Source organism: Hylaeus volcanicus, chromosome 7 (genome assembly GCF_026283585.1).
Source record: "Hylaeus volcanicus isolate JK05 chromosome 7, UHH_iyHylVolc1.0_haploid, whole genome shotgun sequence".
In the NCBI taxonomy this organism is placed as follows: domain Eukaryota; kingdom Metazoa; phylum Arthropoda; class Insecta; order Hymenoptera; family Colletidae; genus Hylaeus; species Hylaeus volcanicus.
In genome coordinates, this window is record NC_071982.1 from 7,764,535 (window position 1) to 7,788,453 (window position 23,919).

General features: G+C 39.8%; 5 protein-coding genes and 1 long non-coding RNA gene across 19 annotated transcripts in view; 2 read left to right on the forward strand and 4 right to left on the reverse strand.

The window, feature by feature from the left end:
• LOC128880503 (uncharacterized) overlaps nucleotides 1-3,773 on the reverse strand; it is a 6,327-nt gene extending 2,554 nt beyond the window's left edge. Inside the window, exons 1-2 of one of the 2 annotated variants that reach the window (XR_008457837.1) lie at nucleotides 3,635-3,773; nucleotides 3,059-3,142 (exon numbers count right to left, since the gene is read on the reverse strand). This is a non-coding gene — a long non-coding RNA (uncharacterized LOC128880503). Of the gene's footprint in view, nucleotides 1-3,058; nucleotides 3,147-3,634 lie in introns of both variants that reach the window. The other variant, XR_008457836.1, reaches the window with a different exon arrangement.
• The window catches only part of LOC128880498 (leukocyte elastase inhibitor), a 9,388-nt gene extending 1,292 nt beyond the window's left edge, over nucleotides 1-8,096 (forward strand). The window contains exons 2-6 of one of the 2 annotated variants that reach the window (XM_054130664.1): nucleotides 3,637-3,935; nucleotides 4,592-4,927; nucleotides 5,082-5,338; nucleotides 5,889-6,018; nucleotides 6,089-8,096. In XM_054130664.1, the coding sequence (XP_053986639.1) occupies nucleotides 3,639-3,935; nucleotides 4,592-4,927; nucleotides 5,082-5,338; nucleotides 5,889-6,018; nucleotides 6,089-6,985 (1,917 nt within the window). In that variant the 5' untranslated portion in view covers nucleotides 3,637-3,638 and the 3' untranslated portion in view covers nucleotides 6,986-8,096. The remainder of the gene's footprint in view (nucleotides 1-3,636; nucleotides 3,936-4,591; nucleotides 4,928-5,081; nucleotides 5,339-5,888; nucleotides 6,019-6,088) is intronic. The other variant, XM_054130665.1, reaches the window with a different exon arrangement.
• LOC128880499 (GTP-binding protein 2) lies at nucleotides 7,694-12,090 on the reverse strand. Of its 5 annotated transcripts, none has more exons than XM_054130670.1 (8): nucleotides 11,868-12,090; nucleotides 10,637-10,912; nucleotides 10,256-10,552; nucleotides 9,863-10,123; nucleotides 9,396-9,786; nucleotides 8,998-9,283; nucleotides 8,822-8,918; nucleotides 7,694-8,760 (listed from the first exon to the last, which is right to left on the reverse strand). In XM_054130670.1, the coding sequence occupies exons 2-8, from the start codon at nucleotides 10,908-10,910 to the stop codon at nucleotides 8,711-8,713; spliced, it is 1,656 nt and encodes a 551-aa protein (XP_053986645.1). In that variant the 5' UTR covers nucleotides 10,911-10,912; nucleotides 11,868-12,090; the 3' UTR covers nucleotides 7,694-8,710. The 5 variants fall into 5 exon arrangements, with proteins under 5 accessions (XP_053986645.1, XP_053986644.1, XP_053986641.1 ...); XM_054130669.1 differs by having other exon boundaries at nucleotides 7,694-8,918; nucleotides 10,637-10,693; nucleotides 10,754-10,912; nucleotides 11,868-12,089; XM_054130666.1 differs by having other exon boundaries at nucleotides 7,694-8,918; nucleotides 11,868-12,089.
• A 226-nt stretch (nucleotides 12,091-12,316) lies between these two features.
• Nucleotides 12,317-14,326, reverse strand: LOC128880502 (uncharacterized). 2 transcript variants are annotated; one of them, XR_008457835.1, is made up of 4 exons: nucleotides 14,014-14,326; nucleotides 13,577-13,821; nucleotides 13,403-13,510; nucleotides 12,317-13,299 (listed from the first exon to the last, which is right to left on the reverse strand). XR_008457835.1 is itself a non-coding variant. In XM_054130672.1 (3 exons), exons 1-3 carry the CDS (start codon nucleotides 13,872-13,874, stop codon nucleotides 13,241-13,243), a joined length of 465 nt encoding a protein of 154 aa, XP_053986647.1. In that variant the 5' UTR covers nucleotides 13,875-14,326; the 3' UTR covers nucleotides 12,317-13,240. The 2 variants fall into 2 exon arrangements, 1 of the variants encoding a protein (XP_053986647.1); XM_054130672.1 differs by having other exon boundaries at nucleotides 13,577-14,326.
• Nucleotides 14,327-14,631: 305 nt separating this feature from the next.
• Nucleotides 14,632-15,765, forward strand: LOC128880500 (uncharacterized). Its single transcript, XM_054130671.1, has 2 exons — nucleotides 14,632-15,324; nucleotides 15,412-15,765. The coding sequence occupies exons 1-2, from the start codon at nucleotides 14,788-14,790 to the stop codon at nucleotides 15,568-15,570; spliced, it is 696 nt and encodes a 231-aa protein (XP_053986646.1). The 5' UTR covers nucleotides 14,632-14,787; the 3' UTR covers nucleotides 15,571-15,765.
• A 562-nt stretch (nucleotides 15,766-16,327) lies between these two features.
• The window catches only part of LOC128880496 (spondin-1), a 28,858-nt gene continuing 21,266 nt past the window's right edge, over nucleotides 16,328-23,919 (reverse strand). Inside the window, exons 7-17 of one of the 7 annotated variants that reach the window (XM_054130659.1) lie at nucleotides 22,919-23,049; nucleotides 22,033-22,222; nucleotides 21,190-21,358; nucleotides 19,804-20,158; nucleotides 18,494-18,710; nucleotides 18,237-18,407; nucleotides 17,943-18,065; nucleotides 17,591-17,739; nucleotides 17,438-17,516; nucleotides 17,302-17,370; nucleotides 16,328-17,219 (exon numbers count right to left, since the gene is read on the reverse strand). In XM_054130659.1, the coding sequence (XP_053986634.1) occupies nucleotides 17,044-17,219; nucleotides 17,302-17,370; nucleotides 17,438-17,516; nucleotides 17,591-17,739; nucleotides 17,943-18,065; nucleotides 18,237-18,407; nucleotides 18,494-18,710; nucleotides 19,804-20,158; nucleotides 21,190-21,358; nucleotides 22,033-22,222; nucleotides 22,919-23,049 (1,829 nt within the window). In that variant the 3' untranslated portion in view covers nucleotides 16,328-17,043. Of the gene's footprint in view, nucleotides 17,220-17,268; nucleotides 17,382-17,437; nucleotides 17,517-17,590; nucleotides 17,740-17,942; nucleotides 18,066-18,236; nucleotides 18,408-18,493; nucleotides 18,711-19,803; nucleotides 20,159-21,189; nucleotides 21,359-22,002; nucleotides 22,223-22,918; nucleotides 23,050-23,919 lie in introns of all 7 variants that reach the window. The other 6 variants (XM_054130658.1, XM_054130661.1, XM_054130657.1 and 3 more) reach the window with 6 other exon arrangements.

The window sequence follows — 23,919 nt, forward strand, 5'->3', positions numbered from 1 at the left end:
ATGATTTTATAAAATTATTTTCCTAGTATCGCTCGTCGATAAATGGCCCCGAACTGGCCATCGAAAATCTTGCCTAGTCAATTTCTTTCTATAACTTCTAGTTACAATAATTTAAACGTAGTTTGTTTTTGGCATAATTAAATGGAACGACTACCAACAATTTAAAAACTCTTTAATTCGTTTAGTAATGCTTGGAATGATTTTATTAAATTATTTTCCTAATATCACTCGTCGATAAATGGCCTCGATTTGCCCATAGAAAGTGTTGCCTAGTCAATTTTTTTTTACAACTTCTAGTTATAATAATTTAAACATTTATTTGGCATAATCAAAACCTCGACATCCAACCATTCGCAATCATTTTAATTTAATAATGCTTGGAATGATTTTATAAAATTATTTTTCTAGTATCGCTCGTCGATAAATGGCCTCGATTTGCCCATAGAAAGTGTTGCCTAGTCAATTTTTTTTACAACTTCTAGTTACAATAATTTAAACATTTATTTGGCATAATCAGAACCTCGACATCCAGCCATTCGCAATCATTTTAATTTAATAATGCTTGGAATGATTTTATAAAATTATTTTCCTAGTATCGCTCGTCGATAAATGGCTTCGAATTCTTTTTATAACTTCCACCTTCAACAATACGAGCATATTTAGTTTTTCAGCACTTGCAAGATGGAGACGTCCGAAGCATACGATCTGTTACATAAATTACGATCCTCGATGAGTCTCAATTTTCCAAGGACTACGATGCATCCGTATCTATCCCTATTTCTATCTGCTTATGGTATCTTGGCGGCCATCTTGGAAAAAAAAAGTTGCTTTCCAATAAATTCTCAGCTGCATCGAGCTAACGGAGACGCAGGAATTCCCTGAAGATCGTAAGCTCGATGACCCTACGGTTAGTCATCGTTCTCTATGGTTCTCTATGCAACGGGCGAGGATAATACTATCGCCAAACAGGAATCGAGGTTCTCCTTGAACGGTCAGGGGAGGGTGACGCTCGTAAAAAATAGCGACGCTTTGATCGATCGTCTCGTGTATTGGCGAGCGTGCATAATGATCTTATCACGCGCAGCTGTCAGTAGAAGGATGTTACTCGAGATGGCTGGGATTTCTAATTGGCTATCGATTATTACAGAGTCTTTCCTTTATTTTTCGCCATTTCTAATCCCAGATGCTTTTATCGATACAAGATAAAATTTCTATTATCGTTTCTATTATTATCCCGTGTAAAGTATCCGAATTACATTGGTATAGTTCTCGCAACGCAGCAGACGTGCAACGGATGGTACAGGGGAACTTAAGATGTTCGACCTTTCCGCGTGACCTCAGCGCGTTGAATACCACGTCGATCCGCGGTAGCTGACTACACGTTTTCTCGCAATGTAGCTTGCCGATTTCCTTTTAAGCTCTCCCTACGCGTGGATCTTGACACTTAACGAGGACCTTGAACTCTTGCTTACGTACAAGGTGAGCCACGCAAGTGCAACTGGTCTTACCTACCGTTGAACATAGACGAAAATGGCGGAAGAACGATTCGAATGCTGTAACGAGTTCTAGTTTCTCGTAACGTCGCTGTTCTTTACACGTGACACAATCCATCTGGTTTTTCCATTTTCTTTTCAAATTGAAACTGTACATTTTCTACGTGTCATTCTACGCACTGCGTGTAGGGAGTATCGAGAATTTTTTAATCGATAATATTAATAATTCTTTTTCTTTTGTGTTCCCTCTAGCATTCTAAATCGTCCTCCGGTTTGAGAACGTTGCCCTAAGGGTCGATAAACGTCGATAGACACTGTCGTAGAGTGGAAAGTTTCAGTTAGTCTTTTTCAATCGTTTAACGAACGACTCGTAAACGTTTCTTAGATCGTCGATGTAATTTTACTACGCATCAACGGAACGCTTGTTGCACTTTAATCAGTCATGGAAGACATATGATTCCTGGTTGCATTCTCGATCGAATAATTCGAAGCGAAGACGTTGTTATCGACACATTGCACTTCGAGTCGGTAACTTCTGTACACCTTATGGTAACAAACCCCATAACTTATCGACGATAGCTAATAGCTGTACAAAATTAATCCACGGATCTTTTCGTAATAATAAACTACCTCCTCTAGAGACAGAGTTTCATGATTATTCTTATTGCCAAAAGTTTTTAGTTCTCCGTTTGTAAGCTGCCCGATTCGATTAATCCCATGCAATAGCAACGCTGGTGACAATCGTTGTGGGTTTTCCCAGCCGGGTGAACGCACACTTACACGAAATCGTCGCGCCTACGATGGTGTGACGTATCCACGATACTTATTGTTCGTTCGTTTTAACATGGGAAGCGTATTATATCCTCATTGTTTCTCTTCCTGGACGAAGGATGACCAATGCTTTTATCAAACCAAAACGTTCTTTCGATGCAAATTCAACGCACAAAAATAACAGAAATCACGTTCACGCGTCCTATCCGACCTTCTTTCCGCGTTGCAGTTATTTTTATTTTACGTCGGTTCGGTTATCTTTAGATAAACACTACAATTATCAAATACTACCGGTACTATCGTCGTTTGAATAGTTTCCTTGTTTTCGCGGCCATAAACGACTGTGTTCGTTTTGCGTAATAACCGCGGCATGTCTGTATTAGTTACACCATTGTTAATTCCATATGATTTTTCTATTCTTTAACTACTTGTTTCCAATTAAAATACTCATTTTTAATCTACTCGATTTCCGTGACAAAGGCAAAACGCGGATCGTATGAATAAACTTTAAATATAAAAAAGTTTCCTCTTATCGTTCCCTATAATCTGATACTCTTTTAAAATTCAGAAAAAATCGTCCAGCGGTCAAAGAGTTAATCGAATATTTCTAATCACAGATCTCGTGTTTTTTTCCATCTGGAAATCGAACGCGGCAGACCGGGTAGAAAACAGCGATAACTAGCATAAATGAGCGATTCGTAGGGCCATGTGTCCGAGCAGGACGATATGAAACGTGGAAATGTTTAGATTTCCGTTTGAAACGGGTATATCTTCACAGGAAAACGTTTAATTACCAACAATCCGGCGTAGTTCTCCGCTATCAACCGATGTCCCCTGACAATCGACGCAACCGTTATCGACCAGGAATTCTCGCCTCTCTTTCTTCGGCAGTCATACACAAAATGCAAACGAAATATTAGCACGATAGTTTTACGTAATATATAAAGCGACGAGCAACACTGAACGCACTTTATACATGCTTGTAAATTTGTTAGTATATTTTCCAAACTAAAACGTTGTAATACAAACTAAGACTGGCTCACGATACATTACACGAAACAGAATTCTTTTTATTTCCTTCGATTTTGGTTTCACATTGGGAACAATACGAACGACTCAGTTTGGAAGTGGTGTAAAACTGAGTACGACAGAGTTGTCCTTTCTCAGAACATAAGAAATGCTAATAGACATTGGAAGGCTTCGAAAGGCTCCGCATGATGTCTTTTAAATATCAAGTCAAATAATCGTAATAGAATATTGTACATTTGCATTAACGTTAACCCTTAGCACTCGAGGGTTAATGTTTTCAGAAACTCGGTAAAGTGTGTTCAGTTATGTTCATCGCTGTAGACCTACTGCTCTATTCTTACAGAAATGGCGTTCACGCTGATGTTCATCGGCCTGTTGGCCTGCGGTTCCGCCCAACTGATCTACCCGGACGAGTTCGAGCGAATAAAGACCTCGACGGTCCCTCCGACTTATTTCACGACGCCTAGTCGCCAACCGAGGCCCTCCGTGGAGAGGAACGTAGCGTACTCGCAATCCAACCCGCTACCTCCGGAACCGCTGAGTATAAACGTCTCCGAAGTGATGGAAACCAGTACGACTCAGCGTGCAACGCAGGTAGATTCAAAATTCACCGAGAATCCCCTGCTGGACTGGGGCGATCACGTAAGCACTCTTCAGAATGTTTAGTGAAAGGTGTTGTCAGGATCTATCTGAAACGACAGCGATGACCATTAGCTGATGCGCCATCAAGGAGTCGGAGCGTTGAACTTGATAAAATGTGGAGGCGGTGAAAAGGTTGATGATGCAAGCTTTGTGATAAACGTTTCGTAAGGATCCTTTAACGATGAGCAGTTATCATGATTATTATTATTATAATAATACTGCAATGTCGTATTAGAAGCTCCGAGTCCACGGAAACGGTGGCTCGATTTAAGAAAGTCTCTCCGACTAGCAACCTTCTTCTTCTTCGTCGATGACGCATCATCGAAGCATGTCTATCGTCTATTTTGAAAATTTCAAATCGGTATTCCTTTTCACGGAGATTTTATAATGGAAAATTTGGCGACGTTAGATCTTGACAACATCTATACACTGCGATTTGCATTCTTTTTTCATTAGTCACACCACACGAGGCACACGTAATCCCCATTCATGCTAATCTCCATATCTGATAATACAAATTTGAAAGTAAGCATAACAACAATTTTTAAGAAACTCGTACAAGGTAAACGTCTTTCTACAAAAATATCACAAGAACGGACGTCTTTTTAAAGAGAACGTATAAAAGAAATTCAATCCCTGCTCTATAACAACCGTAGGTGAACAATATCATCGTGAGAGGCGTGATGAAGTTCGCGCTGGACATTGAGAGAGAAATCTACAGAACTCGAGGCACGTCGATGATCGACCAACGAGAAAACATAGTTTTCTCGCCGATCAGTCTCTCCGCGACGATGGCCATGGTCCTGGCAGGTTCTGCTGGCAGAACCTTCGAGGAAGTGTCCAGAGTTCTTGGCCTGGAGGCTGGTGTCGACATCTCGCGAAACTCTGAGATCGTCCATCAGATGTTTGGCATACTGCTGAACCAGCTTCGCAGTAAAATAGCAGGATCGCCTGGACCTCGAGTCGACATTGCCACGGGAGCATTCGTCCAGGTAGACTATCCTCTTCCTAGACTCTTCCTCAAGATGTTAGTTACGTTGGATATTATTCCGGCTATGTTCCCTACGAAAGATACAGAATATTAGATATTATATAATATTAATATTTATAATATAGAATATTTAGAGATCGTTTTAACGATTCTAGGAGGGGTATCCGATACTTCCACAATTCAAGGCGATTAGTCAAAATGTATACGACACCGAGGTGATAAACGTGGACTTCACCAGGCAGGGGAAACTGACACAGGAGTTGATCAACTCGTGGGTGAAGCAGAAGACGATGGGGAAAATCGCCACTATCTTGAGCAATCCTCCAAATCCAGCGACCAGCGTCATTCTCTTATCTGCGCTCTATTTCAACGGAGAGTGGAATCAGCACTTCCTGCCAGGAGCTACCAAAAGGTTCGTTTTTCCTTTTCACTGGTAATCCAGCTGGAAAATGTAACTATATTTAGACATTTTCTATCATCCAATATGAAGGTTTATAATATGACATCTATTATTATTTTTAAGCCTATTTATTAGACACGCAAATATATTTTCTTAACAGCCATTTATTTATTTATACTGTACTTTATATACTGTTGAAAACGGGCCCGTTAACGAGACATACGTCTGCTACGTAATTGACTCCAAATTGACTGCGGAGATCCTCGTTCATCTGAAACAAATGTTAATGGATGCTATTTAATCAGTATGAATGTAGTTATCGCGGGTAGCAGAATTAACCACTATATATGGTAACAAAATGACGGGCTCGTGAATGTTTAATATGGAAATTTCTTATTTTTCAAAACTATCGTTTGCTTTGAAAAATATGAAATGGTCAACGTAACATATGTGTAAGAAGAAAATTGATTTTTCGCGAAGTCAGATTATCAGAATAGCCCCTTGAACTATATACAATTTAAGTTAGTTCTATAAATTTTAAAAATCTCGGTCACTCGCACAGGAAACCGTTCTTCATCGAGCCAAACGAAGCGATTACGATCGACATGATGTACAACGGCGGACCGTTTCCTTTCTACGAAGACAAGCAATTGGGAGTGAAGATCCTCGGTCTTCCCTACAAGGGCTACGAAGTGAGTACAAAGTGCCAAACTACCCGATACAGTTTCTATCCTTCATCCTAATCACCTAACTCTTCTTCAGACCACGATGTACGTGCTGCTGCCGACAGCGATGGGCGCGAAGGCCCTGCAAGGTTTCCAGAACCAGCTGACCGTCGACATCATCGAGAATCTGATCCAGAACATGAAGAACGAGACCTGTATCGTCGGTTTCCCGCGAATGAAGTTGTCCAGTAGTCTCAGTTTGATGTCGACGCTCGCGAGCCTGGGTCTAACGTCTCTGTTCAACCCGAATACAGCGGACTTGAGTCTCATGTCGCAAGGTTACAGAAACAACGCATCCCCGTCGCCCAACACCCAGAACGACGTGACGTTCAACCCACGTTTCGGCAACGACAAGAAGCCGGATCACATAGTGAGGAGGAATTACTTCACGTACGAGGACAAGGTCAGGAGTTACACGGTGGAGCAATGGTCCACCGGATTCTCGATAAGAAAATCCAGAAAGCCTCGCGAAACCGAGTCTGTTCGGAGGTCGCAAGAGGGCAGGAACTCTTACGAAGCGGATGGATCCGTAACCGAGGACGTGAACGTTGTGAATCTCGAAGAGAACAAGTATCGTTTCCAAGGTAGAAAGAGGAGGACCAGAAGGCAGAGCAGGCCCATCGATCAGAACTTCCTGGACTTCGTCAAGCAGCGTAATTTACCGTCGTACGGGTTGGACGAGCTCAGGAACAGCGCCGCGTTGGTGAACCCGCATCTGTATGCTACCGACGTTCTTCACAAGGTGGAGATCGACATCACGGAGAAAGGCACCGAGGCTGCGGCCGCTACGGCCGTGTTGTTGGAGCGTGATGGGAATCAGAAGAGGCTGGTGGCGAACAGACCTTTTTTGTTCTTCATCAGGCACGATCCCACGAGGCTCGTGCTCTTCTGGGGCACGGTGAACGCTCCTACTCCGAATTATTCTGTGACGTAACGTGCAAATATTTAAAATATCGAGTGATTGGAGGATCCTTAACTTTTAATTGATATTGTTTACCATTGCTTGCCGTCGTAGCTGCTTGCCGTGTTTACTATTGTTCGCATCTGTTTTCATGGACGCGCTGCTGATGGAAGGTGGAACCCTTTGGGCTGTTTTTTTGAGTCCATGCTTTAACCCAGGTCCCGGTGATGGGACTGATACGATTAGATATCGATGGCTCTCGAGCAGTTCGATACCAGAGTACCTAATAGGATGTATCGGAGTACTTTGTCAGCTGGTATCGGTATGGTATTAGTTCCATCGCTAGCGATAACTATTTCTGAGTGAATCGAGAGCAGAATGCGATGATTGGGTTATGCGAGTGTTGTGTACTAGTTATTTATATCGTTTTCCCTCGAATCTCCGTAGACTCGAATTATAATACGCTACTCTGATACTATTAATAGCGCTGTAACGATTTATAGAAGGTGAATCTGCAATTCCTAACGAAACAGTATTTTCTTCATACTTAACGCTGCTCCTGCCGTTATTCCATGTGCAATATAACGTTCCATCGATGTAAGCACATTCTAGTACAGTAGTACTGTTTCCTTTAACTTATTAAAAGAATGATTTTATATAATCGCGATAAATGAATAAATAAATGTTTTGTAACTACAAGTGTTATTAATTTCTCGAAGCGTACAAAGGCCACAGCACGGATATGTTATAATAAATTGTTTTGTTTTATTCAAAGTATTTTACAGTTTATAATACAACGTTGCAATCGAGATTTAACTGAAATAAATCGGAGATCTTAATTCGGACGGCTGTAGAATTTACAGCGTAACGCTTTACATGTTTTACAGGACGAGTAACTTCGAATAATGTTACCCATCAATTTGGATACACGTGTAAGTACAATCGTCTATAATTAAGTAGCTTTTTCTAACGATACACAGAATTTTCGACTTTGATGGTTTACGAACTAAAATTATTGTATTCGATAGTTATCGACTTATAATGGAATAGTAATCGATTGCAAAAATATTTCTTCCGTATTATTTGATTTCAATACTATTTTAACTTTTATTTCTCACGCTTAAGATTAATACTTTTTTTTTTTTATGAAACATTGCATTAAGTTAATGATTGTACTCACAAAGAATTTTTATTTTTTAATAGTTATAGGCAAAATATCACACCAACGAGACAATAATTTATTTCGCGATACAAACTAAAGTTAGCGATAAACGATGATTTCATAAATACTATAATGAAACTATAGTACAACGATGAAATGAAATTTACCAAGATGTTAGAATCTCTTACTCTTAAAAAGATCTTGACAACTTTAAATTATATCATAGATATTCGTCTGTAGCGCCGCTCGTAACGATCCAAAACATACTTTTCAATGTTCTCGCGACTTTCTGGGATTCGTTTTTCCTCAAGTAAATCAAAACCATAATGAAAAATCAAACTGAACGTATACGTGTACGTTCATCAAAGGTTATTTCAAAGGAGTCGATAATTTCCCGATACTTACACTAGGGTACGTATTATAATTACATATTTCGCGTTAAAATAACTAAATTTCTTACAACCTCATAAACAATCTATATAACGTTTAATACTTTTTACATGCGGAATTTCGCCTAAATTATTGCATACCGCTTTGTTGACCTATCAAGGGAAATATTTGTGTGATTTTACCGATCCCTTTGGTGCGACCCTCCCTCAACAACAGTCGCATCCCCACGTGAAGATACTCCGGATGATTGACAAACCTGAATAGCACGGATGCCGTGTCATTGGTTTGTAAACCTCTATCGTTCGCATCCATTATACCTTTAATGATGCACGTTTGCCTCACGTTCCCCACGTGCACCGTCGTTTGGAACCCAGAAAATATCGCGGTCGCGTGATACACTATCAACACGGTCGCCTAAAACATTACATCGTAATTGAATAATTTGCATAAAATTTATAGATTTATTAATTCTGTATCACCGCGTCGTGCGTACTTGGAAGAACAGCGTTGCGCGTGGCTGGTCCCACACAGAAACCAAAACCATTCCAGGTCGTAAGTGCGGTAAGGGAGGGCTTCGATTCGACGGCGGTGCCAATGTCAAACTAGCGCTCTGCGATGCTCTCACCAAGCAACACGGAGCCTTGTTGCGATGCAGACTGACGACCTTCACAGGGCTGAACTCCCCGTCTGGCAAAGGTCCTACCAATAATCTAGTACCTGGAGCGATTGCTCCTTTCACAAGCAATCCACCCAGAACAGGTTCGTTCAAACCCGCTACCCTGTAATACAAAGAAAAAAAAAGGCTATATCCAACTTTTAGTACACTCAGGATTCCCGCTAAAGATGACAAAGTTTTATTTTTCCATAGAAAACTAGCGCGTACACGCATACCTAAAGGTTTCGTCGATTTGAAACAGGCAGGACTCGGAATCTGAATTCGTAGAATTCACGTCGTGGGGCGACAAGTTCTTGATGAAATTCGTTAAATGCCCTAAGCCCTCTCCAGTGACGCAGCTCACATTGAACACAGGTATTACGTCGGATTCGTAATCCCACGGTATTTGGTTGTCGTTGTACATTACTAATTGCTTGGAATAACCCTGGCCGCTAATCGCGCTCTTCAACTGATTTATCGTCTCCGACGTGCTACAAAATCCGAGGTCGATCTTGTTTACAACCACGAAGAAAGGAAGTCCCAATGTCAGGCACAAGGCCATATGTTCCTGCGACGCTTCGTTCATCGGTGGCGCTACGACCAGCATAACGTGATGGGGGGAATACCCTGCAAGACCGTAAATTCGTATTGTCATCGACTTCGAAGATCCTTTAAGAGATATAGATAAAGAAGTCTGCTATACCTGTAAGACCAAGCACTGTAGTTCTCAAATATTTGCGATGACCGGCTAAATCTATAAACGTAACGACTTTTGATGCGTGCTCGCATATTTCTTCCGCGGTAGCCATTTCCGCATAATTTAAGACGTGTCCCTCCGCATCGAACCCTATGATTTCGTGCGATATTGATGACGTACGACCCGTTTTTATCTCGTGAAGATGTCGCAACATATTCAGTCTCGCTCTTCCTCTACCATTATCTAATTCACCCTGGGTCAATACGCCTATACACATCGCGAATGCATTAACATACACGTCTCGGTTGAAATTATCATCGATTAGACGAGCAACGAGCATAGCAGAGTAAACTCTAAGTATATTTCTCTACCTTAAATGTCCTCTGCTAATCCTCTCACCTAAGAGAGTTGATTTCCCAGCATCCTGCGCACCAGTGACGGCAAGTCTTAAATCGACAATACTATCCTGATCCTCCCTGTCTCCTTTTCTCAATTTTTTCACCAGCACTTCCGCTACCCGTCTTTCCTCTTTGTTGTTACCATGCGCCGACCTATGTTTATTTTTAGAATTGGCAGGCCTTTCGCGTAACATGCTCGTCGTAGCACCTAATCTGGCCGCCATATCATTTAGAGTCTTCAAAGATGCTTTCATGTCTTCTCTTGTCAATCCTGTCAATCTTCCATTGTCCTCCACACCTAACGACGAGTAAAACATATGGTATAAACAACTAATATCGCAAGTACAACGAATCTTTTTCTAACAGACAAATAGTTACGCACCAATTTGGTAAATAGCCTCTCCGTGGCCCTCTCTTAGTCGCCATTTCATCTGCGTGACTAAATGTTCGAATCGTTGACTAGAAGGATTTATCAACTTCAGCTTATATTCCACGTTACCCTGTTCTGGTTCCGGAGGTAGTCTTTCCTCGTGATCGTCATCGATGCTTGAATTTTCATCGGACATTCCGTTCCCTTCATTTTCAGAATCATTCCATGTATCCTTTCGAGTGCCTTTGCGATTGTCCGGGTCAAACAATTCAAAAAATGACTCCATATCTGTACGTTAAACATAATTATTGCATAAAATCAATGGTTTCACTTTTCGTGTATAGCTTTTACAATTGCAAAAACAAAGGATCGTATAACAGTTACTCTTAACATTGTTTATCAATTGTTTATAAATCGAGGCATATAAATTCTTGGGCAAGAGCACCGCGACATTGCGTTAGAACCGTGCCAATAATGTACAACCAACCAACCACGAAATTTCTGTCAAGTTTTCGTAATTTTTTTACGTCATATTCGCTTTCTTCGCTACGCAAAATTAAATCGCTTACATAAACAAAGGATTTATTGAATCATCCCGATATTCGACGCGTATCGTTCGCGGCATCGCATTAATTCTCTGATAAACAACTTTTTACGTTATCCTCGCATCTAATCAGTGTTTATTTAGACCTCAAGGTTCCACGGATTGAAATGCATTCTTAAAAGAGATAAACTATACGAAACGTCCGAAGCGCGCCAAAGAGCTATGTATCGTGTTACGCTTACAACAGCTGTACACACACGTAATATCGCGCGATATAGCGTAAACGTGTACAAACAAAAAGGGTGTTCGAGCAAAACGTTCCCGGGACAAAATTCTTATTCGGACCAAAAATAACGAACGAATGAAAATAAATGATTTTCGATCCATTGTTCGAACAAAGCTTTCCGATTATCGAATCCAAGCTTACTCAAATCACTGTCCAATCGAATGGACCTCGCGAATATATCGCTATATGCAATTTAATTCGTCGTTCGAAGTATTAATCGAGTGAAACTGTTTATTCGTGAAACGAAAACGTAGATGAAAAGACAGTCTGATCTCGCAGACTCGATTTTGTTTTTAAGGGGATTCCATTGTGACAGAATCGAAAGTGACAGCTACGCGACAAAGAACACAGTGACCGCTAGAGGTGAGTTTACGCGTACGATGATTCAATGAGAAAACGTTATCGGGACTTACTGCATTTTAGAGGGAATAGGTTTTCCCCCTACGCGGCTGTGTGCTCTCGATATCGAAATTTCACTCGACTGGCAGACGTTGAATAACATGCGCACCTCTCACTTTCCCTCCCGTTTTTTAACGCTCGACTGATACACTGCTCGATCGAGATCAGTTTGTTACCACCTTCGCCGCATCATCCTTTCGAGGCTCGAACAGATTTAGTTCCAACTCGATACAATCGCAGATGACGCTAGGGGGTCCAACTTGGACCATTCGAATGCAGAGGGGATGCCTCGAGTTTATTGGAATTTATATTTTAGTTAGGCACGAGAATAACAGGTGGCGCTAATTGAAACGTTCGTGGCGTCTCCTACCGACTGTTAACTAAACTGTGTAAATGTGGATTTTACCATGTATCATGAAGACTGTATAAGTAGCATTGAGCTCTATTCTAAGGTGAGGAGAAAGTGAGGAGAAAGTCACCAAGACTTCCCTTCCTTCTTTACGATCTTACATAACATATGTGTAAATTTCATACAAATTTAAACAAAAATTATAGTCGATTTCCATGTAAAAAGTGTTTTATTCTTAATTTATTCGAAATATATAAACAATAGGTGCATTCAGAAATGTCATCGCTCACTAGGTCGCTCACTGAGCGGGTTTCGAAGTATCGAAGTTGCGAACGCCGATTCAAGTACCTATCTCGTCTGCTGCTGCTGTTCAATTAGCAGAGGTAAATATTTGTTCATATTAAACATTGATTTTCTACATGGCTGCAGAAAAGTGTGGCGAATCATTGAGAAACTAATCTGATATGTTTCTTTTTTTTCGCAACCATAGATTTTACCTGAGAATTAATTTTCATTTGGAAGAGGAAACTATGGGGAGAAGCAGCGTCATCCCCTCTTCAAACATCCCGCCGGCGCCGCCTAGTTGCGCGCGCAGCCACGGGCCGCACTCGCTCGCGAACTGAAGAAGAGCGCCTGGCCTGGAGGGGAGCATCATGCGCCGGCCTGATAAGACGTAGGGATGGCGTGAAAAATCACTAACAATGATTTTTCACCGTGATCACACAATCACGATCGCAGTCGTGATTAAACTTCAATCAAAAGAATGTTCTCAACCAATTAGAAGCGTTCACGAAGATTCACGAATCACTGTGAAAAATCATCGTGATTGAGAATGAACGTGATTGAATCACGAGTGATTCAAAAGTAGCAGTTCACGCCATCTCTAATGAGACGTGGTTAGTGATTTCCGACTAGATATCTATCTTTCACCTGTTGGTAAGTCGCATTACTACTTCGGTTTACTTTAAATTGGTGCTTTTATCTAATATCGATACTCTTTCGATTTTAAAATCACTCGAGATCGCGAGATAAATCGCGTCAGTGTTGGTGCCTATCTGTCTGCTGGTCTGTCGGTTTAGTTCTACTACTGTGCCCATCTGCAATATCCATTACAAATGTTTGACAATTAGATATCTGCTTCACCCATAAATTATACAATTCTACACATGACATGATAAAATTAAATAAACATTTCCTTACCAGAATGTGTCTGCGAGGTCACAATTCCCATTGTATCTGTTGCTTTGATTCCTTCAGGAATTGCTGCAGGAATTGCTGCAGGAATCGAAGCATCAACAGCTGCAGGTTCTATAAAATATAGAAATTATAAATAATAAAGTACACTATGAGTATGCTTATTTTATGTATACATACTTGGCAAATGGAGGGTTGGCACTGCTGATGTACTTAGTCTGATATTTAATTTATAAAAGTCCTCAAAATGGATATCGCAGATTTTCACATTTTTTAGCGAATTCATCTCCAGAAGACAGGGATTATCGCACGCTTCTATCCATTTAAGGCAGCGTTCCTTATCTTTTATCATATCGGGAAATTGCCGAAGTTGCTTTCCTTCCGATGTACACCCTCTCACTCTGCACTTTTTAGGCGCCATAAAACTACGTAAACACACAAAATCACAATTAAAACACTGCAAGGTAACAAAAATCATCCTGACCCACCACGACCACGTGGTGTTACTTCAGCGATTTAAATGTTTCGGTTTCGCGGACTTTAAATGACGACGAGTACCGACGGAAACCGACGGTTACCGACGCTGAAATTTTCATAGCTGTGTTGGTCGTACTCACCGATAAGTAAGATACGTGTGTGTGATGCCACTAACGCCACGTGGATTTATGTCTCCAACTAAAATGCTAAAAACCTTTGAGTATATAGAAAACCTTTATCTACATATATACTCAAAGCTAAAAACGTGGTTCAATTTCTCCGCATCTGCGTTTGACCTTCCTGAGTAGAACTGCTAGTTGTGTAATAACACAGTAAAAACCTTTGAGTAATACTCAAAGATGAAACCTACAAACACCACGTGCCATCTAGTGGCAGCAGCGAGAATTATTTTACTACAAACGGACGTTTTGCCGCTTCCAAAATTAGTTTTGTTTATTATTGTTAAATTAAACACTTCTTACATGGAATTTGAATATAATTTTTCAAATATTCGTATGAAATTTACACATCTGTTATATAAAGCCAATTGTGCTTCGTCCAAACAGACGATAGATACTAGTAACAAAACTACGGGACTAGTAACATGAAAATAATTTTATTTATGCGATCTAAGAATTAGTTAAATCGGATTAACAGTTCTTAGACACAATTGACTAAATATAAAAATGTAATGAATGCTTTCGTTGCTCGAGAAAGATATTACGTAGATTTTTTAAGTGGCGAGTAAACGTTGATTGTGTCCTTTCTATGTGAAGATGTGAAGATGGTCAATATGAGACTTGATGAGACTATGTTTATCTTCTTGCGAAACCTTGAATTTGTTTAAATCTTTGAATACGGGTCCACAGTGAACGACAGCTTCATAATTCTTATTTGTTGAAGTAAACATCGTGATGTTTCGACGCTTAAAAATAATTACATGTATGTATCGCGCCAGCAATTCCTTCTTACCGAGGATAAGCAGTGAGCTAGGTCAAAATGTTTGTTATAATTCGTTGCAGCATCGGACAGTAAAGTTTAGTGTAAGTGATGAGCCAAATTCTAAGAGTGTGGACGATAAAAAGAAAAAGAAACCACGAACTCCAAGGGTTCCTCAAATTACGTTACTTTTTCCCGATAAATCTATGATCGTTACTTACGTAGAAGATGCCCAAAAGCTTGCTAAGCGACGGAATTTACAATTAGAAAAACTGCACTACGATAAAAATGTCGAGAGAGATGTTTACCGGCTTTACGGTACCGAAGTTTATAACGAGGAGAAAGTTATGGAGAAAGACGATGGCTATGAGCAGTTCAAAGTGACCAAACTGTTTCATTTTAGCGACAAAGTTGCTGAACACGATTTAAATACGAAAATAAATAATATCAACAAGGTATTGAAAAAGAGACACAGAGTTAAACTTGTCATCAATTTCAGCAAAGAAGATAAGGTAAAGAATTGCCCCATTTACAATTCCGTTAGTTTTGAACATTTTGTTTTTGCTCTCTCTAATGAATGCAATGGCATTGATTTTCAGGATACATTCATTCAAGATGTGAAGAAGAAAATAAACGGAGTTATAAGTAAGGAACAACCAAAAAAGAACTCTGTCCAGTTTGTATTCGATCCTATGTCAATTGAAAAAACTAATGATTCAGAAGAAAATGTTGCAAATACTGGAGAAACAGTAAATTGAAACAAATTTTAATTTCACAAATAGTAATGTGAGTTCTTACAAAATTATATGATATTACACTGTAAATATGTATTTGTATGTATTTAAATATAAATATTATGGAAGTCTAAAACAACTTATATATTATATACATATAATTCACTGTATATTATATTCCTTTAAAACTCATAATAGTAAACGACAAAATGGACAGTATTTATTTCCTGTATTAAAAGATTTTACATCTTACAAGTATTAAAATGAGATTCAAAACTAATAATACTTCAAGATTATATATATATAAAATAAAAATTTAATTATTTTATAAACACAAAACAAGTTTTATCATAATACATTTTATTTTCAACATTGAATTGACATTAGGAAAAAGAATAGAGTTCTGAATTTCATTTCATATCGTACACAGTATAGTTATTGTCAAGTAAAAGTGAGTAGGGTACCGTGATAATATCTTTTACGTAATAATAAGTATCTTATCATCTACAGATATGTTACCTAAGTATAAGAACAATTAATGATCATAGTTAACAAATATTTCTCCAACACTGATAAAAGTTACCTAATTGATATCATTTAAATATTAACAATGTATAATTTTAATAGATCCTATTGAAACATTTGGTCTTAAATTGAGATCTATATTTCCTTAAATCTTATATTATAAATGCTATAAATATATATTTTATCATACTTTTACAGACAAATATAAATTGCTATTATAATTGGGTTTTTGTGGTCGATAAAACATTTGAGAAACTGCACTTCTAAATATTTATTACGAATTTTTAGCTTGGTTATAATGTGATCAATTATTTTATTATTCATATTTATCAACGTTTATCTTCATTTTTCTGTAATTAATTAAAATGCAGTCTCCTTTGACTGGGAAACCTATTAAACATCAATTGATTTTTTAAAAGATTTATAACAGATACATAATTAAATGAAATGTGGCACATTGCTCTGTGCGTTACATTAGACTAGTCGATTTAAGATTTCAGTATAAATATTTTCTATTAACGTCTATTCTATGTATAAAGAAGACTAACTTGTTCTTTTAATGCAGTTTTTGATCAAATGATAATATTATTACATCACAATAGGTTGATTCGGATGCATCATTTCGAACGTTATATTATTAAACCATAAAAATAATTAAATAAAGTTTCCAATTTGTGAACGGTATGTATCAGTTTATCAAGCGCTTTAGAAACGCGTACTATAACGTATCATATTTGATTCAACTATTTGTAAAATTTCCATTGATTGTCATATATATCCATGGTACCTGCAAACAGTATTTTTTAAAATACGCATACCGTTATTATACAAGGTTCTGTCTTTTAATGTTAAATATTCGTCGCACTTGATCTAATGATACACGACACGTTCCAGGTAAAATGTGAGATTCAATAATATTCAAGGTACGAGCGAAATAGAAAATGGATATGTAAAAAGTTCGGATAAACATTATTACGGACACTCGATTGTCTGACACTTTCTGTATTCCACCAGAGCGGGGCACAGTTTCCCTTCAGGTCCGCGAGGTTGAACTTTGACCGTTCTTGTCCTGCACTGGGATGCTTCTCCGCAGGTTGCCGTGCAACGCCCCCAAGAGGACCACTGTGTCATTTTACAATTAACTGAAACTAATCGCACGAATAATTACTCTGTATTAAAATAGTCGAGAAATAGTACCTATTAGAAAAAGAGCAGTCGATTAAAATTTACTTTCGTTTTCCTCCACTTCTGTATTTTGGTCATGATAGGTACGCAGTCCTGGGCCGTCGCCTTGCAGGGCTAAAAAATATCTATTCAATCTATAGAATTCAACTATTATATCATAATTGATGATGATACTACTTACAGCATGGTGGAATCTTGTGGCACTTCCGTTTGCGGTGAAGCTTTTTCGGGCAGTTTTTACCATTGCCCTTAGGTGGTACCTGATTGTGAAGATGATATAATTAAAGAAGAAATTTAACGACCTTGATAATGTTTCTGTTGGTGGAATATTTACCGTAATCTCTCTAGTACTGACTGTGTATCCACGGCATCCTGCACATTTGGACCAATTACTCCACTCGGTTACCTGACAGTCGACATCCTCGTTCTCGTGCGATTCTATTACTTGGCTGACTGGTTCCATGCCCTTGAATTCCAAACTTTCTGTAAGGAAAATATTAACGAGTTACCTTCAGAAAGAAGGATATTTTAATTATTACTAGTACAAAATACTAATTCTAAAAATTTGATTGGCAGCTCAAAGACACGTCCACCAGCGGTGGGGATAGCTAAGCATTGCGATGGGATTCGCTGCCTCGCGACCTTGAGCGACCAATTGATTTCGTTCCAACCGAAATAAACGTCACCGTGGTGAGCTCGTTTCGTCTTCGTGCTGCGTTGCTCCTGCGTGGGTACATGGTAGCTGAGAACACTGCTCACGGATACTTTATAGTTCCTCAATACCGTTGACGAATTCGTCTTTGACTCTCCTTTGTTAGTATTATGAGCAAGCGTGCGCAAAGCAAGGGGACCGATTGTATTAGAAAGGGAGGACTTCTGCAAACTGTTAAATTTCTAGCTCGTGCATCCATTACGTTTGCAACATTTGAGACAGGACTTTTTCAACGATAAATTTGAAGATTAAAATAGATGAAACCTACTTTGAAAATCGCCGCAGACCTTTTTGCAGTCCTGCTCGGTTTGGAAGTTGTTTCGATTTCCGTCGCAGCCGGTGTACCTGAACAAACGGCAACGGCCCGTTTGTGTGTCGAAGTACGCGCGTAAAGTGTTGCCACCGCATCGTCCCTTCTTCAACGGTTCGCTGCAGATGTCTGGAACGAAGACAGATTCTCGTTATAATTTTAGAAAATATTAAACGCGATTTATTTGTTAATTTCAGCAATGTCTTTTGACTCACGTTCCGCTTCCTTCTTCGAGAAGTCGCACGTGGGAACATTGGCTACGCAAGCAGCCTGTTGGACCTTGCACTCCTCCAGGCTCAAGTCGTCGTCCACGTCTCCGAGGCTGCTCCAGTTTCTATCGACTAGCCTGGATCGCATTTGGACACCGGGACCGCAACTGGAGCTGCAGGGCGACCACAGCGACCACTGCGTGAAGCGATCCTCGGGGCATTTCTAACGTCGGAATAAATTTGTTTAAACGAAACATTTCTAAACGGAGACTCCTATTGTTTAATTAACCCTTTGCGGTCGTATTAAATTTAGGCATGGCTATTGTACTGGTCAGAATTAATTCCAGGCAGTGATACATAATATGCAAGTTTATGAAGGATAAACGAGATTTATTAATTCCTTTGTGGACTTTAGATATATGTTGATATATGACTTTAGATATAATGTGTTTTTATGTAAAAATTATATTTCATAGTTCTCCATCATGTGGTATCTTTCGGTATCTTCTTGCCGTTTTGGAGTATTGTTTTTGAAATATTTTAAGAAACCAGAATGCCTAATTACACTTAAACACAATTTGTAAAATATTATTTGGAATTCTACCAAGTATTTTCGACTGTTTGGTATTTATTACAGTCTGTTACAGAAAAAATAACAATATTCGATATATTTGTCTTTGAAACATTTAACATGTAGATTACTTCACCCACTGGTTCATATATTCTTGTATAACTTAATATGATTACTAACGATCTTTTCATTGATCTTTCCATTAATCTATTATTACAATAATATCTTAGAATCTATTACTATTGTCTAATGGCTTAAATCTTTTCAGTTTGCGGAATACAACATAAGATTAGTATGGACATACGACCGCAAAGGGTTAAGCTTTTACACTTGTATTAATTAAGCCGTTAGTTTATTAAGATTGAATGTCACATAAAAAGTTCTTTGAGTTATTATGCGCCCTTGATATTGAATAATTGTCTTCAGGTTCTTCGTGAGTAAATCGCTCGACTTACGTGAGGATGCCAGAGTGCCATGGATGGATCTACGAGAAATGGTGCAGGTATGATTTACAGTCACGTGTCGATCGATCCGAGATTCGTTAGTGGTGATTCGACTATCGTAAGAGTTAATTAAAAAAAAAAAAGAGTAATAATACGTATTCTCACATGTAGCTTGTTACTATGATCGAGTTCGTTGAATTTGTTAATTTTCCATGAACGATTTGTGATTTAATAAGTTACTGAAAATGATTGTTACGCGCCGGTTAGCAACAAATTCTGGCGAGCTCTCCGAGGTTCCGTACCTGCAGCCATTCCTCGGTTACCTCCATCGCCGGTTCCTCTCCCTCGTAATCCTCTCCGTCGCCCTTGTCTTCGTCGTTATCAGTGTCCTCCTCCTCCTCCTCCTGATTAGACACATCTCTTACCTCGTCCCCGTCCTCGTCGGGACACGGATCGTTATCGCAGTCGATTGTCTGTTGCAGTTCGGGCCCGTCGGGGATGGCTTTGCACTGTTTCCGATGCTTCTTCTCCCGGAAGTTCCTCGACCTGGTCATGTGACCCGGTCCGCAGCTCGTCGTGCAGGAACTCCACTTGCTCCACTCGTCCAGGGCGCACATCGGGTTGTCCAGGAGCGCTGCCGAGGGTCCTGCTCTGCTACTGCAAACGGAAAATTTTTAGAAATTTTAGGAAATTTTTGGAAACAACCATTCGTTCGTTAGTAGGGGTGTGCGGGATCCCGGTCGGGACGGGAATTCCTCTCGGGATCGGGATGGAATCCCGAGACTTTCAAAATCCCGAATACATCCGGGATTCCCGAGAATTTCGAAATCCCGTACATTCGGATTGCTGACATTTTCAAGAATAACAACACTTTCGGAAATCCCAGATATTATTCTATATCCCGTACATTCTCGGGAATCCCGCACACCCCTATTCGTTAGGCTTGTGGTAGCGCTTCCGCTCATTGCCGCTAGAGGGAAACCGGGCGTTAGCGCGTTTCTCACAAGTCCTCGGTCCGCTTATCGTTCGTATATAAGCCATTCTCGACCGACCTCCAAATGAATGACGTCAGGATCGGAAGTTGCCAATCGCCATATTGGATTTCCCGTACAAACACACATATACCAACGCGCACAAGCTCCGTTTACGTACACAATCAGTGTAAGAAGTATTTCATACTGCACCAATTTAAAATAAATGATTCCATATACGTATATTTATTACACTGACTGCAGAGCTTGAAATCTTGTGTATAACTTCGGAAATGCGAAGAAGGTGAAGGACAAATGTTGTGAAGGTCTCTCTTCTTCGCTTTCGAGCATCTTAACTTTAGGACGAGGAAGGAAGCCTCACATTTGCCTTCTTTGTCGAATCTGCCGAAGTTATTTGAAGTATTGAAGCTTGCGTATATTGGGCCTCGTGCGTTAGTATGTGGTGGAGGAAATCCAATATGGCGCCCGGGGAACTTCCGTCGCGCGCCATTGGGACTTCCCATCCCTGATGGTAGTCCTCTACATAACCTCAGTTTCTCCCTTGGGAAGCTGAGGTATGCGTAATGCATTTCTCCACAATAAAAAATAAAAGAAAGGCCCAGAACGAAAAGCTCTCCCCCTTTCTTTTTTCTTCTCTCCTCCACAGGCACCACCACAACAGGTTTTGTAAATCTTTCAAGAAGATGTAGTGCTCACCAATGGGGATTCTTGCCGTAGCAGTACGCTCTGTCGGTAAGGGTGGTGTTGCACTTGTTCAGATGGGCAGCGGCTTCGTCTCGATATTGTCTTTGCCTGAGCTTGGTGCCACGACCGCACGTCACGGAACAGGGGCCCCAAGAACCCCACTGCGACGGCCTGCAGGCTTCTACGAATTAAAAATACTTCCTTTTTTTTTTTTCAAATATTAAATAATAAACCTAAATCGAGTCAAATTTTGTATTTCTTAGTTAGCATTCTTATTAATAGCATTCTTATTTTATAGCTCCGTCATTTGGCGTGTAGAATAATTGCTGTATTAATAACAATTAATTTATAATGCTACAGGGTCCAATTGATAGATAGATAACTAGTTCCTTGTAATTTTTACATAGTCATAAAAAGAAAAAGAAAAATATTTTGTTACATGCCTCTCAAGCAAAACAACTAAAGCTTACAGAATCTAATTACTATCTGATTATAATAAAGCGATGTAATGCAGACGTGCACCACTACTCTTCAGCATCGGTTACCTCAATTTTCTTCGATCGCTTGAACATCTCTTTACAGCGTTAAGCAAACAACTCGCGACACAGAGACGCCAGAAAGGAAGAGATATTCTCCGAATAAACATTCTATATCATAAATCTGCATATTACACCAGGAGAAAAATATTCAGGCAACTTCAGTCTGTATGAAATTCTTTCCGAACCTCTCCTTCTATAAACGTTCGAATCAATAAGAAATCTCTTCCTTCTTTTGGCCTCCGCGATCACGAAAATAAAATCAAAATAATAAAGGAACAATACTTGCTATTTTTGCGAATAGGTGTAGGTGTGACACCTGTATCGGTGGAATCCTCCGGAGCGTCGTCGCAAGTTTTCTCGTAGAGTCTCTGTCGATTCAGGTACAACTTGGCCAGGGGTTTCATGTCCGAACCGAGAGGATCGTAGAATGGTGATCTTGGATCGTCCGGATAGGTCGACGTTATGCGTCTGATGGGCTCTGGCTCGTCCCGCGGCGAATCTGGCGACTGCACGCAAATTTTTCGTGAATTTTCTTGATATATAATATTTTTGAAAATTGTTACCATAATTTACAACCTCGCGATTTTATAACTTCGTTCGTGCGAGTCGCGGAGAAAGTGGCCGCGAAAATGTTCGCTCTTCGGAAGCGGAAACGAAAGGCGGTGGGAAATTTCCGGTAAGGTGTGGGGAGCACGTATACTTCGACGTTGTCAGCGATTTTCACGCGACCCTATCGACGATTGTTAGAGAGGAAGCCTCCCGTCAAATTTATTATGCAATTCTCTGCGTCCGACAGCTGACGTTCATTTTGTCCTCGCGTCGCGGTAGAGTCATTTTTATTCCACGAAAGGGAAACCCATTTTTCGCCCATCCAGTTGTTTGTTTACCTTTTCCAGACAAATTCGGATTTCGATGACTTTTTTTAGGAGACATTTTTATTTTGAAAGGTACTCGTAACATTACGACACCTATAACGTTTCCAAAGAATGACGAACGTGTTTAACCATTTACAATAATTACATTTATTATTTTGTTATCATTTACTCAATGGTTGTCAAATCCTGTTAATGAATTCAAGCATGATTAGTCTATTTCAGTAAGAATTAATTTATTATAAAATAGGTCTTCGCCTTCGTTCCTCCTCGAAAAAAGTCATAAATATAGTGGTGTATTGATTTTGTTGATTGGTAGGGTATACTCACTAAATACGTGATCCCGTCATCAGTGCCCACGTCGTAGGGATAGAGATTGAGTTCCTTGTGTTCTATCCAGGTGCGATTAGCCTGACACAACTCCAAACCCGAAACGCCGACGATCCAGTCCGGGGAAGGATCTATAAAATGATTTTTCATGTTCGTATTATACAACTACGATATAAGTTATGTTAGTATATGTATATGTTATATAAGTACATGTTACGGTGAATGTGATAAATGCGGCTTCATGTGGTGAAGTAGGATTAGGTCTAAACCTACTCTTTCCCTGTGTGACGGGGAATAAGAATACGCTCACAGTAATCCCTGCTTGTCGTAGGAGGCGACTAAAAGGGACGGGAGTGACTGCGGGTAGTGGCACCCGCAGTCACTTCTGTGGGGAGGCCATTCCGCTCCCTTCCGGAGACGGCACTGCATCATTGTATGGTGGAGAAGGCGCGGGGGGTGGAAGGGCATCGGTAGTGTTCGAAACCCATCACCAAAAATTACTCCAAAACCTACTCAGACAGTATGTACATTAACGGTATTCAAAAATTCCCGCCTCCTCCAACAACTATCCCAAACCTGATCAGACAGTATATGCAGCATTAATGGTATTCAATATGGCAGACCCCACCAAAAACTACACCAAACCTATTCAGACAGTATATGCAGCATTAATGGTATTCAATATTGCAGCCCCCACCAAAAACTACACCAAACATACTCAGACAGTACATACATTAACAGTATTCAATATTGCCGTCGCCACCTAAAACTAGTACAAACCTATTCAGACAGTATGTATATTAACGATATTCAATATTCCCGACCATACCAAAAACTATCCCAAACTTGCTCAGACAGTACATACATTAACAATATTCAATATTGCCGTCGCCACCTAAAGCTAGTCCAAACCTATTCCGACAGTATGTACATGAACGATATTCAATATTCCCAACTCTACCAAAAATTATCCCAAACCTGCTCAGACAGTATTTCCGTGT